At 47.0% G+C, this 14,704-nt stretch overlaps 1 protein-coding gene across 1 annotated transcript in view; it reads left to right on the top strand.

Annotated features, from left to right (window-relative positions):
* The first annotated feature begins 8,015 nt into the window (after positions 1-8,015).
* Positions 8,016-14,704, top strand: part of RASSF3 (Ras association domain family member 3) — a 75,329-nt gene continuing 68,640 nt past the window's right edge. Inside the window, exon 1 of the mRNA XM_080810017.1 lies at positions 8,016-8,274. Coding sequence (XP_080666143.1) covers positions 8,164-8,274 — 111 coding nt within the window. The 5' untranslated portion in view covers positions 8,016-8,163. The remainder of the gene's footprint in view (positions 8,275-14,704) is intronic.

Genomic DNA, 14,704 nt, shown 5'->3' with positions numbered 1-14,704 from the left:
AAATAAAATCTTTAAAAAAAAAAAAATAGGAGTGCCTGGGTGGCTCACTGGGTTAAAGCCTCTGCCTTCGGCTCAGGCTCAGGTCATGATCTCAGGGTCCTGGAATGGAGCCCGACATCAGGCTATCTGCTCAGCAGGGAGCCTGCTTCCTCCTCTCTCTCTGCCTGCCTCTCTGCCTACTTGTGATCGCTGTCTGTCAAATAAATAAATAAAATCTCTAAAAAAAAAAATGTAAGCTCTATGCTAAATACGGTGGTTGAACTCAGGACTCCAAGATCAGGAGTCACATGCTCTGCTCTCTGACCCAGCAAGGCATCCCTAGCAGTGTCTAAGCCCCCATCTTTAACCAGGAAACACACTGTCTTCTAGATATTACAATGGTTATTTCTGTTGCTGTCATGAACAAAATGGAAGTAACCAGAGTGGTTGTTGATGCCACAGGCACTGTTTCTGACAAAGCAGAGGAGACATTAACCGCCCAGTGCATATTTTCTAAGTACCGGCCCTGAAGTAACCAACTCCTATCATCTTTATCACAGAGATTTTGAGAGAAATTTTGGCACATTTATTTTCTTAAGTCCATTCTTTTTAAAGATTTTATTTATTTATTTGACAGAGAGAGAAATCACAAGTAGGCAGAGAGGCAGGCCCAGGGAGGAGGGGAATCAGGCTCCCCGCTGAGCAGAGAGCCCGATTGGGGGGGCTCAATCCCAGGACCCTGAGACCATGACCTGAGCCGAAGGCAGAGGCTTAACCCACTGAGGCACCCAGGTGCCCCTTGAGTCTCTTTTCAAGGTGAGGAAACTTTTTCCAAAAGCCACACAGCCAACTTTCCATCAGGTCTCAGTGTCTTTTTTTTTTTTTTTAAGATTTTATTTATTTATTTGACAGACAGAGATGACAGGTAGGCAGAGAGGCAGGCAGAGAGAGGGGAAGGGAAGTGGCGGGGCTCCATCCCAGGCGGGGCTCCATCCCAGGGTCCTGCAAAGCAGAGGCTTTAACCCACTGAGCCACCCAGGCACCCCAGGTCTCAATGTCTTAACAGCTGTGAGACCTGCTCACTCCTAAAGCAATCCCCAGCAGGTGTCATGGGACCACTGCAACTGAGTGAAATCAGGCTTTACTTCTGACCTGGGATTGGCCCTCCTTCCTTGAGAAGGGAGGATTTCTGAACTAGAGTCCTTGTTTGATTAACAAGGAAGTGGGTGATGGGTGTTGAATATGAAACAGGGTCGAATATTTGGGGTTAAAAAGACTAATATTTGCTTGGCCCTATTCTATGCCAAGGGGCTGTTTACAGGGATTCTCTTGCTTGGTCCTTTCAGAAAGTTAAGAGAATAAAATGGAACATTGTTTTCTTTTTTTCTTTAAGATTTTTATTTATTTATTTGACAGACAGAGACCACAAGCAGACAGAGGCAGGCAGAGAGAGAGGGGGGAAGCAGGCTCCCTGCTGAGCAGAGAGCCCAATTCGGGGCTCGATCCCAGGACCCTGAGATTATGACCTGAGGTGGAGGCAGAGGCTTTAACCCACTGAGCCACCCAGGTGCCCCGGAACATTGTTTTCTGTTGTTGTGTTTGTTTTAAGATTTTATTTATTTACTTGAGAGAGAGAGAGAGCAAGTGAGAGAGGGAGAATGAGCAGGGCAGAGGGGGAGAGGTAGAAGCAGACTCCCCACCGCAGAGTCAGGACCTGAGCCAAAGGCAGCCACTTACAGAACTACCCAGGAGCCCTACAATGGAACATTGTTATTCCTATTTTACTCAAGGGGAGCCTGAGGCACAGATAAGCTAATTAAATTGTTAAAGGTCAAAGAAGAGTTAAGTGACAATGTTATCATTCACATTCAGGTTGGCCTGACTTCCAAGTCCACATTTTTCTAAATGATCTAGGCATCAAAGTAAGTTACTGGTCAGGGAGATCTTTATGATAAATCTCCCTGATAAATTGTCTTAGTTCTTACCACATGTTAAGAATATTACCTACAGGGGCGCCTGGGTGGCTCGGTGGGTTAAAGCCTCTGCCTTCGGCTCAGGTCATGATCCAGGAGTCTTGGGATCGAGCCCCACATTGGGCTCTCTGCTCAGTGGGGAGCCTGCTTCCTCCTCTCTCTCTGCCTGTCTCTCCGCCTACTTGTGATCTCTGTCAAATAAGTAAATAAAATCTTAAAAAATAAAAAGAATATTACCTACAATTATAGTTATACAAATTATACAATTATAGTAATACAAATGCAATTCTATTATACATGTTGTTTCATGACACGCCTTAAAAAATACTTGCAGGGTGACGCCTGCGTGGCTCAGTTGTTAAGCATTAGCCTTCAGCTCAGGTCATGATCCCAGGGTCCTGGGACTGACGCCCGCATGGGGAATCCCTGCTCAGCGGAAAGTTTGCTCTCCCTCTCCCACTACCCCTGCTTGTGTTCCCTCTCTCTCCGTGTCTCTCTCTGCCAAGAAAAAAAAAAAAAGGATACTTGCTGGGGTGCCTGGGTGGCTCAGTGGGTTAAACATCTGACTTTGGCTCAGATCATGAATTCAGGTCCTGGGGTGCCTAGGTGGCTCAGTGGGTTAAATGTCTGACTTTGGCTCAGATCAGGAATTCAGGGTCCTGGGGTGCCTGAGTGGGTTAAGCCTCTGCCTTTGGCTCAGGTCATGATCTCAGGGTCCTGGGATCAAGCTCTGCATCAGGCTCTCTGCTCAGCAGGGAGCCCCCACCCCTCTCTCTGCCTGCCTCTCTACCTACCTGTGATCTCTGTCTGTCAAATAAATAAATAAAATCTAAAAAAAAAAAAAAATGAATTCAGGGTTCTGGGATGGAGCCTAGTGTCAGGCTCTCTGCTCAGCAGGGAGTCTGCTTCCCCTCTCTCTGCCTCTCCTCTTGCTCCTGCTCCTGCTTGCTTTCCCTCTCCCTTTCTCTCAAATAAATAAACAAAATCTTAAAAAAAAAACAAAAAAAACTTGCCAATTTCAGGGGCACCTGCTGGTTCAGTGGGTAGAACAAGAGATTGTTGATCTCAGGGTCCTGAATCATGAGTTCAAGCACCACATGGGGCATAGAGCTTTTTTAAAATAAGAAAAGAAAAATACCAACCCTCTCTCCCTGACCTTGACAATTTCTTTCTTTTTTTTTTTTTTTTTTAAGATTTTATATATTTGAGAGAGAGAGAGCGGGAGCAAGAGAGAGCACAAGCAGGAGGAGTGGCAGAGGGAGATAGAGAAGCAGACTCCTTACTGAGAGGGGAGCCTGACACTGGGCTAGATCCCAGGACTCTGGGATCATGACCTGAGCCAAAGTCAGATGCTTAACTGAGCCACCCAGCTACCTTGTGAGATCTTGACAGTTTCATGGGTGGAAAATGTACCTTGTTTTCATTTGCTTGAGTTTTCATAAGTTTTAACACTCTATTCTCTACCCAGCAACCAAAGGAGTCCTTTAAAAAAGTAAAGGAATGAAGGAATAAAGTGAATGCCATTCATTTGCTTAAAATCTCCAGTCATCATTCATCTCAGAGTAAAAAACCAAAATCAAAGCCCCTATAACTACTCTTATGGCATTAGAGGAACTCTAAGCTTTCTCCCTGTTACTCTTTGTACTGAAATTCCTACGACTTTCTTTTCCAACTGCCTACTCAGACACACTGGCTTCTTTGCTCTTATTCAAATATGCCAGCGCATTCCTACCTCAGGAACTTTGCACTTGCTGTTCTCTTTGCCTTTCCCCAAGGATAGCTACACAGCCAGTTCCCTTATTTCCTACATGTCTTTGCTGAAAGTGACTTTCTCAGTGAGAGCTTAAATAGCAAGTCTATGTAAAACATTCTTTATCTTTCGGGCACCTGGGTGGCTCAGTTGGTTAAGCGACTGCCTCCCGCTTAGGTCAGGATCCTGGAGTCCTGGGATGGAGTCCCGCATCAGGCTCTCTGCTCAGCAGGGAGTCTGCTTCTCCCGCTGACCCTCCCCTCCTTGCACGCTTTCTCTCTCACTCTCTCTCTCTCAAATAAATAAAATGTTAAAACAAAAAACATTCTTTTTTTTTTAACAAAAAACATTCTTTATCTTTGCTCATGATTTATGTGAGAGTACTCATTACCTTATAATACACTGTAAAATTGTCCTCTTTGTTTTGCCTTCCTCCCTCTAACCTACACTAAAACATATGCTCTACTAGGACAAACATTGTTGTCTGTTTTGTCCAGTGATGTAGCCTTTGTGTTCAAGTCAGTGTTTGGCCAGATAGTATGTGCTCTTTACATATTTGTTGTCTAAGTTAACAATTTATTATTTTTATTTTAAGATTTTATTTATCTATATGGGCAGCTGGTTAAGCATCTGCCTTTGGCTCAGGTTATGGTCCTAGGGTCATAGGATAGAGTCCTGCATCCAGCTCCCTGCTCAGTAGGGAGTGTTTCTCCCTCTGCCCTTCTTCCTGTCTCATGATCGCTCTCTCTCAAATAAATAAATAAAATCAAGAGACAGGTGTGAGAGAGAGCACAGGAGGGGGGGAGGGGGGGCAGGAGGAGGGAGTGCCAGAGGGAGAGCAAGAAACAGATTCCCCACTGAGCAGGAAAGCTGATGAGAGGGCTTGATCTCAAGACCCCAAGACCCTGGGATCATGATCTGAGCCAAAGGTAGACGCTTAATGGACTGAGCAACCCAGGAGCCCCTACTGAGTGAAAATTTTAATGTACAAAAGACTGGTAAGTTACTTGCATTTTTCCTTTTATAAACTGATTGTCATGTCCTTTGCTTATTTTTCTGTTGTTCAAAGTTTTTATTGATTTGTGTGAATTTTTTATGTTGTAAAGATAGCAGTTGTATGGCAAATATTTCCCTTAGTTTTTTTTCCCTGTTTTTACCATTATGTGTGTTAAAAATATTTAAAATATATGTAAATCTACAAATCTTTTCCTTTGTGATTTTGTGCTTTATTAGGACAAGTTCACAAAAGAAAAATTTTACCTTTAACTATATTTAGTTAGGGGCTCCTGGGTGGTTCAGTTTTTAGGTGTCCACCTTCAGCTCAGGTCATGATCCCAGGGTCCTGGGATCAAATCCCACAATGGGCGCCCAGCTCAGCAGGACGCCTGCTTCTCCCTCATTCACTTCCCCTGCTTGTGTTCCCTCTCTCACTGTGTCTTTCTCTGTCAAAGAGGTAAATAAAATCTTTGTGAAGAAAAAAAAAAAGGAAGTATAAAAGCTAAAAAAAAAAAGAATACTATCAGAAAAATTTAGAAATAGGATTATTATGCTGCTTTTAGGAAACAAAATGCCAATTCTTCCTTCCTTCCTTTTTTACTTCTTGTTGCTTAAAAGCCCTTCTACTTCATTATTCACTTATGCCTTTTTATTTTTATTTTTTTTTCAGTTATGCCTTTTTATTAAAACTGATTCTGATGGTGTGCTTACAGATACAAACATCTAGTCCTTTGGAGCTTAAAAATAATATCATGAATGGGGAACCTGGGTGGCTCAGTGGGTTAAAGCCTCTGCCTTCAGCTCAGGTCATGATCCCAGGGTCCTGGGATTGAGCCCCGCGTCGGGCTCTCTGCTCGGCAGGGAGCCTGCTTCATCCTCTCTCTCTCTGCCTGCCTTTCTGCCTACTTGTGATCTCTGTCTGTCAAATAAATAAAATCTTAAAAATAAATTTTTAAAAATCATGAATAAAATCCTTTTTTTTTTTAAAGATTTTATTTATTTATTTGACAGACAGATCACAAGTAGGCAGAGAGGCAGGCAGAGAGAGAAGGGAGGAAGCAGGCTCCCTGCTGAGCAGAGAGCCCGATGCGGGGCTCTATCCCAGGACACTGGGATCATGACCTGAGCCGAAGGCAGCGGCTTTAACCCACTGAGCCACCCAGACGCCCCGAATAAAATCCTTTTCATGGTAAGGTGGATCATAAAAAATGTTGGATCATAAAAAAAACCACTATTTATTTATAAAGTTTTTTTAAATTTTTAAAAATTTTTTTAAATTTATTTGACAGATAGAGATAGGCAGAGAGGCAGGCAGAGAGAGAGGAGGAAGCACGCTCCCCGCCGAGCAGAGAGCCCGATGCGGGGCTCGATCCCAGGACCCCGGGACCACGACCGGAGCCGAAGGCAGAGGCTTTAACCCACTGAGCCACCCAGGCGCCCCTATTTATAAAGATTTTTTAAAAAAGATTTTATTTATTTATTTGACAGAGACACAGTGAGAGAGGGAACACAAGCAGGTAGAGTGGGAGAGGGAGAAGCAGGCTTCCTGCTGAGCAGGAAGCCCAATGGGGCGATCCCAGGACTCCTGGATCATGACCTGAGCCGAAGGCAGATGCCTAAAGACTGAGCCACCCAGGCGCCCCTATAAAGACTTTTTAAAAGTTTTTATTTATTTTCATTTATTTGAGAGCAAGAGAGAGCACAAGCAGGGGGAGGAGTAGAGGGAGAAGCAGACTCCCTGCTAAGCATCTGTAAAATGGGCTTAACTCTGAGGCCTGCCTCTTGCAGTGGTGAATCACTCAGGGTAATGCACAGCTTTGCAAGCTGGTGGGGTAAGCCTGAAGGTGGAGCAGGTTTGCAAGCCTTCCTTCTGCCTGGGGGTGGGTTGGCTCAAAAGCCAGCCCTCCCCTCCACTAGTGCACAAACAGGCACAGCTGACTGGGGACCAAGCAGAGGACCTCGAAGGCTCTCCGAAGACCTTCAGATAAACAGAAAGCAAATCAGAACGGCCCAGCCCTACCACCTGCAGCTACTTTCCTCTTTAAACCTCAGCTGTTCTGGGTGTAAAATGAGCATTCATGAGTACTAACCACTTTAGAGTCGTTTTGAGGTTTAAAGGAAATATGCATTATCTCTCTTTCTTGCATAGAAAGTTCAGCGATAATGGGTGAAAAAAATTTTTTTTCTTGGGTAAAATTCCCTTTTCTAACCCTTGCCTTCCTCTTTTAAATGAAACCTCTTTTAAAGCCTGCTCACCTCAGCAGTGGCGGTGAACCTTCGAAACAACCTCCTTTCGGTCAGGATCTCTGCAAGGAAACAAGTATGATTTAAATCAGTTCAATAACACCAAGGTTTAAGTGACTGGTACCCACAGGCGATGTGCAAAAAAAAAATTTTGCATTCTAAAAAAGGATTAACCGGTAGGATTTCAGAAAATAAGGATTTTTTTTTTTTTTGTAGGAGGGTGAACAGAATTCCCTGAACCCATCACCCCGACACAGAAACCAAGCCTTGTAGGACTGTGGGAGGGAACACGGAAAACGCACATTTAATTAATAAGTTCTTGAACCGTAGAACGATTTCACCCCTCACCCCCTTCACCAAGGGGCCTCTAAGATCATAACGACCTTGGCCGTCCTTATCTGAGAAAGAACCTTCCCTAGAGAGAAGGGGAGAGGGAAGACCGCAGCTCAACTGAATTACCAGAAAGGATGTTTTCATTTGAATAAAGTCTACCCAGTTGTTACCTCCCCGCTCCTCTCCCCTAACTTTTAGCCCTTCTGGAGGGGCGAGATGCTGGGGTTCAGGACGAGGGGAAACGGCCGCCAGAGGCCCGACGGGCTGGGGGCTCCACGGCTGGGCGATCTCCACTGCTGCCCGCTGGACTCCCGGGAAGGGCAAGCAAGGCGGGGGCAGCGGCGAAAGTTCCCTGTTCTGCTCGGGTCCTCCCCAAAACTCGAGCTAGCGGAGCTGGGGGCGGGTAGCCGGATCACAGAGGACCTGGCACTTTCCGGGAGGCTGGGGGAGCGCCCAGGGGCACAGCCCGGCCCGACGCAGTCGTCGAAGTGGGCGTTCTGGGCAGCAGACTCTGCTGGGAACGAGCAGGCGCCCGGGAGGGCCGGCCGCACCACCCCCACCTGCGGCCGCGCGGGGAGTGCCCGGACCGCGTGGGCCCAGCCCCGAGCCTCCCGGGGAGGGGCACACGGGGCAGGGCGGGGCCCCGGGAGGCGGGGTCGCGAGGCGCTTGGAGGCTAAAGCCGCGCCCGGAGGCCGGTGGGGAGGCGGCGGGAGGGGCCGGGAGGGCCGGAGTGCAGGAGTGAGCGGCGGCCGCAGCTGCAGCAGGACGGCCCGCCGGCGGCTCGGGGCCGCGCGCCGGGAACCTCGCGGGGCGGGCGGGCGCGGCACCCCCTGCCTGGCCGCCTGCGCCTGGGGGGGAGGCGGCCCACGCGCGACGGGACCAGCAGCATGAGCAGCGGCTACAGCAGCCTGGAGGAGGACGCCGAGGACTTCTTCTTCACCGCCAGGACCTCCTTTTTCAGGAGAGCGCCCCAGGGCAAGCCCCGCGCCGGCCAGCAAGTGAGTGGCAGGCGCGGCAGGGCGCCGCAGCGGGCGCCCATAGCCCCCGGGATCCCCGAATCCACGTGTATCTGTGGGACGCGCCGGGCATGCCCGCGGGAAAGGAGGAGGGGGGCGGCTGAGAAGGGGCTTCTGGCTTTTGGGATCCCAGGGTCGTGCCTGGAGGTCGTGCACGTGGGCGTGCGAGCGTGCGCGGGGGGCGGCCAGGGCGAGGGAAGGAGGTGGAAGGGCGGGAGGCCGAGGGCCTGCTCCTGCCTTCGGCGCCGGATGGCCTCTGCCGCCCTGCTTCGGGCTGCGGGAGAGCAGTTCTGAGAGCGTGGAGGCGTCCCCGGCCACTCCCGGCGTTTCCTCTGCTCCCCGGCTGTCCGTGGTCGGGGTCCTGGCCCCGGCCTCCACTGGGAGTCGGTCCACGGGCAGGGAACTCCCGAGTGGCTTGGGGACTACGGGGTGGTTTTGGTGACCTGGACTCCGCTACCTTCCGGGTCCAGCACGGTGGGGGTGGGGGCGACCGCAGGCGCTCCCCAGATCTCGGTTGCGGGAGTCAAGGTGGTGCGTTTCCTGCGAAGTCAAAGTTTAAGAGTGCCTTCAGTGTTTTGCAAACAAGTTCCGGTGCTAGGTAAATACCAGCCGGCGGGACCTGAGCCTTAGACCGGGTTCTTCCTTTTTTGGAGGAAGCATGCCGTGGGAAGTTATGACTTGGGAAAAGATGAGAAGGGAACTTGGGCCGGTTTTGCCGACCCGGACCGACCGTGTTTTCCTGGAAGGCTTTCCCGAAACGGGCCACTTGGGGTGGACCTCTCAGTCCCGCGCGTGAACCCGCGCGGCCTCTTGGCCCTGGGAGCCGCACCAGGAAGCTCTGCCAGCCCGGCCGTGCTCGCATCAGATTAGTGCAAGGCAGTAATGGAACAAATTTGTTGCTCTTCTACGACAGGCGCTCACCAAACCATTGCTATTAGAGTTCGCCCTGGAGGCTGGAGGCAAGCAAAATCGTTCAGGGCCGGATGATGAGTTATGGGAGGGGTGAGGACTGAGTAATGTGTCAGGGTTTCCTCGCCAGACCTTTTAAGTTTATTTAACCACTTTCTGAGGTCAAATTTCTTTTTATGATTCGGAAGTTCTAATCTTTTCAACCTCTTAACTCCCAAACCGGAAGGGGGGGACGGGACAGTGAAGGGCGAGAGTGAAAAGTCAAGTGCCCTTATTCAGTAGCAGGTAATTCTGAGTGAAGTTCGGGGCGGTAGTCTGCCCTCTTTATTGTTTCTAAGGCTTAGGGCTGCACTATTTACTACTCACTTTGAGCGATGGCTTAGCTTAGACTGCTGTAACAAATACCATAGACAGGTGACTTAAACACAAATATTTCTCTTAGTTCTGGAGGCGGATCTCGGTCCCTGGGTGGTGGCTTCGGTTTTGGCAAGGACCCCTTGGCTTGGAGACCGCTGATTCTTTGCAGTGACCTCCCAGGGAGAAAGGGCTAGCTTTCTTCCACTTATAAGGACACTGATCCTGTCGTGGGGGCTGTCCTCATGGCCTCATTCCTTACCTCCCAGGACCCACCTCCAAATCGTTTGGCATTTAGGGCTTCCTCATACGATTTTTGGAGTGGGGGGTCCACAAACATTCAGTTGGTAGCAACTGATCCTCTATTTTCAGTAGAGTGTATTTTATTTTTTTATTTTTTAAAGATTTTTATTTGACAGAGATAACAAGTAGGCAGAGAGGCAGGCAGAGAAGAGGGAAGCAGGCTCCCTGCTGAGCAGAGAGCCTAATGCAGGGCCTGATCCCAGGACCCTGAGATCATGACCTGAGCGGAAGGCAGAGGCTTAACCCACTGAGCCACCCAGGCGCCCCAGTAGAGCGTATTTTAATGGCATGAGTTTGCTCTGAGTTTGGAAGGCAGAAATACTCTTCCTCTCTGTCGGTTAGGGAAGAGTTGCTTTTCCTTGTGCTTCTCTCACTTGGTTCTTCTTTTGGCCTCTCCTGTCTTTTTCTACTTTGTATTTTCTCCTGCCACTTCTGTTGCTGTCACCATTTGACTAGAACATGACAGAGGTGGTTGCACTCGTTTGAAGTTGATTTCAGAGGTGGCTCTTCGCCAGAAAACTTGCTGGTTCTCAGATTGTCCAGGTGTGTGTCAGTCCTTGACAAGGGCCAGAATATCCAGGTTAGAATTGCGGGAGAATGTGTTAGTGCTTTAAAAAATACCCCCCCCCCCCCCCGTTGAGATATACAGTGTTTCTGTTCATTAATCTGGCATATATATTATATAATGTAACTTATTTCACTTTTATTTATTTATTTATTTAAAGATTTTATTATTTATTTGACAGAGGTCACAAGTAGGGAAGAGAGGCAGGCAGGGAGAGAGAGGAGGAAGCAGGCTCTCCGAGGAGCGGAGAGCCCGATGTGGGGCTCAATCCCAGGACCCTGGGATCATGACTTGAGCCGAAAGCAGAGGCTTTAACCCACTGAGCCACCCAGGCGCCCCACTTATTTCGCTTTTAGAATTAGCTTAACATTAGTATGTATTTTGGAGTATTGTGGTGAAAGGACAGCAAGACCTAGTTCTTCACTTGAAGGACTTGTTCTGTATATTCTGAAGCGTTATTGCCTGTGTATTCCCCCTCCTAACGTAATACACGCAAGGTGCTGAGTTATGGGACTTACTTGCCAGGTGGCCACAGTGTTTGAAACTGAATTTTTTCTTTTTAAGATTTTACTTATTTATGTGACAGACAGATCACAAGTAGTCAGGTGGGGGGGGTGTGGGGTGCGGGGGGAGAAGCAAGCAGGCTCCTCGCTGAGCAGAGAGCCCGATGCAGGGCTGGATCCCAGGACCCTGAGATTATGACCTGAGCCAAAGGCAGAGGCTTAACCCACTGAGCCACCCAGGTGCCCCTGAAACTGAATTTTTGTGAGCATTTTGGTTAAATTGACTGAATGAGTGTGTTAAATTCCTGATGAGATTTGTGAGTTAAAGAAGTAAAACTTAACAAATATAAAGCAAGGCATTCTAAGCATAGAACATTTCTTTTACCTTAGGTTGGATAATAGATAAGCCTTTTTCATTTTATTTATTTTCTTTACATTATTATTATTATTATTTTTAAAGATTTTATTTATTTATTTGACAGACAGAGATCACAAGTAGGCAGAGAGGCAGGCAGAGAGAGAGGAGGAAGCAGGCTCCCTGCTGAGCAGAGAGCCCGATGTGGGGCTCGATCCCAGGACCCTGGGATCATGACCCGAGCCAAAGGCAGAGGCTTTAACCCACTGAGCCACCCAGGTGCCCCTATTTTCTTTACATTATTATATTATTATTTTATATTTCTCTATATTATATTTTATAGTGGGACATACCCCTAGTGGGACTTGAAGTCATGACCCTGAGGTCAAGAGCCAGCCAACCCTGCCTTTTTCATTTTATTATGCTGGTGATTTTAAGAATAAGATAGGCATTTCTAACAAATTATAAAAGTGAAATTTATCCTTTCTCTAGAAAGGTGGAAAGAGATGTTGCCGTAAGGATCTATTATTGATAATAGTAATTTTTTTTTTTTTTGGGTGCTGAACCACCTGGTGAAAAAGCCAGGAAAATTCAGTTTGTAGGACTCCTGAAAATATCCAGAGAGAGCAAGGTGTTTGTGGTAAATGCAGGATGGAGAAAAAGGGGGAGTGGGATGAGGAATTTCTTTTCTTCTCTTGCCAGACAAAAGAACATAGCCCAACTTCGTTCTGTCTCCAACAAAAACAAAAATCTTATGAATGTAAAGAAAATGTTACCGTTTTCTTCCTTATGTTGGTACCCTCTTTAAAAAAAGGGGGGGGGGGCTTAAAAACCTGTCTGGAGAGTAGAAACAGTAGTGAGAGGTGGCCTTTTTTGGTGGCAGTTTGATGACCTGTTTATTGCTGTATCCCTGGGGTGTCCATTGGTACTGGGCACAGAGTGATTGCTGAGTGAATGTTAGTTAGTTGTATGAATGAATGCTTTCCTGGTTTGGGAGGAAAATAATTGGCTCATTGCAGGTTTTTCAAATGTACCCTATCTAATGAGTCTCCCTAGAGCCCCCTGGAAAATTAAGGAAAGGTAAGGCCTTGTTAAGTGTGTCACTGAAGGGCCCACATACTTTACTTTTGGTTAATTCTCAGCCCCATCCCTCAAAATTATTTCTTCTTTATTTGTTATCTTTTTTTTTTTTTTTTTTTTTTTTTTTGAGAGAAAGAGAGCACATGGCACTTGTGTGTCCCAGGAAGGGGGAGGATAAAGGGAGAGAGAGAATCTTAAACAGAAAATAACACGGAGGACGTGGGGAGATGGAGAGGAGAAGGGAGTTGGGGGGAATTGGAGGGGGAGACGAACCACGAGAGACTATGGACTCTGAAAAACAATCTGAGGGTTTTTCGGTGGGGGTGGGGTGGGGGATTGGGTGAACCTAGTGGTGGGTATTAAGGAGGGCACGTATTGCATGGAGCACTGGGTGTGGTGCATAAACAATGAACTCTGCAACACTGAAAAGAAGTTAAAAAAATAAATAAAAATTTAAAAAAAAGGATCTTAAGCAGACTCCACCCTCAGAGGGGAGGGCACTCTGGACCCCATCTCACTACTCTGAGATGACCTGACCTGAAATCAGTCAGACGCTTTATCAACAGAGCCACCCAGGTGCCCCCCCCCCCCAATTTAAAAAATCTGATTTTCTCTTTGCAGATATGGACATCTGTAATTCAGGATTTTCTTAAAAGGTTGACTCCCTGTTCTGCACATTTGTTCGTTACAGTGTTCTTAATTCCTGCTTGTGGATCCACTGTTGTTTCGTGTAGAGCGGAGAATGGGCAGTTCTGTAATTTATAATTTTCCTTTTCTACACATTCAGATTTATAAGAGTAGGAATGAACTAAAGTTACTAATATGGTCTGTTGGAACATATCTTACTCCATAGCTAAGGTAATCCCTTTTCTTTCTGAGCCTTGGCTAGTTAATAGGAATAAGGAAATGAGACACTCTTTTTGCTTTAGCAGTAGAATAGTCAAAAATTCTTTTTTTTTTTTCTTTTTTAAGATTTTATTTATTCACTTGAGTGAGGGAGCAAGTGAGAGAGAGAGTATGAGTTGCGGGGACTGGTAGGGGCAGAGGGAGAAGCAGATTCCCTGATGAGCAGGGAGCCCAGTGACTGGCTTGATCCCAGAGCCCTGGCATCATGACTCCAACTGAAGGAGACGCTTAACTGACTGAGCCACCCAGGTGCCCCGAATAGTCCAGGAAGTCTTAAAATTGTCTCCGTACCACTCACACTTCTGAAAGAGTTACACCGAAGACTTGTTTAATAAGGAAAGCCTGTACGACTCCACTAACAGGTCTCAGGTTCGCCCTATGGGTACTTTCCTTACTATAATTTTTCTTTTTAAACATATTATTTATTTGACAGAGATCACAAGTAGGCAGAGGCAGGCAGAGAGAGAAGGAAGCAGACTCCCTGCTGAGCAGAGAGCCTGATGTGGGGCTCCATCCCAGGACCCCGGGACCATGACCTGAGCCGAAGGCAGAGGCTTTAACACATGGAGCCACCCAGGTGCCCCTTTCCTTACTATAACTTAAATATTTTTCTGACTTGCTGTTTGGTTCTGTGTCTTGCTGCTAGAATCAACAGTAAGGAGTTGCACTGTTTATTCAGTGTGTCCATTAGAGGCTTTGGCGGTAAATCACTGGGGGTAAAAGAATAGTGATTTAAAAACCTCAAAGGTGTTTTGATTGTACTAACTCTTGGACTCAGTTTTGATCCCTATGTTGTTGAATACAAATATTCCTACCAGTCCTTTTGCCTGGTGTGCGGTGATTTGCACATTTCGTCTTCATGTCTGATAAATTCTGTTTTTACACAGTACTTATTAATCCATTGGAATTTTGTGTTTGTGTGAGCAGAACTCACAAAGACACATTCTTTTAACTCAACTTCAAGAGAAAATTAGTCACCTCTTATATGAACAGTACATCTCTACCCTGTTTCTTCTTCTGGCTAACTTGGAAGATTTGGAATTATTTGGAAAGCAGTGACACAAAACATTTATGAAAAGAGAAGCTAAAAATACCCAATAATGTGCTTATTCTTTTTAGACTTCCTTTGGCAGTCAGTGCATGTCATACTGTAAACATTCATTTTCTGGGAGAAAAAAAAAGAGGCAGACCAAATGCTTGGTCCGCAACTCTTAGCCCTGAGCATCAGTTCTTGTGTTGTCCGCCCCCCCCCCCCGCCCCGCCCCGTGCCCAGTTGCCCACATAAGTAACTGTCTTTTGATGTCCTGTCCTGGTTTGAGGCTTGCTTTTCACTTCTGATTTGGCTCAGCGCCATTATCTGGGAAGGGGGGTGCTCTTCAGAAGCAATGGTGAAATGACAGAACAAGATAGGGGATAGATGCGTGTGAAGGAGTTGCT

Source organism: Martes martes (genome assembly GCF_963455335.1).
Source record: "Martes martes genome assembly, chromosome: 8".
Classification (NCBI taxonomy): Eukaryota; Metazoa; Chordata; class Mammalia; order Carnivora; family Mustelidae; genus Martes; species Martes martes.
Note: the sequence above shows the minus strand (reverse complement) of the source record. Positions and strands in the feature narration are given on the sequence as shown.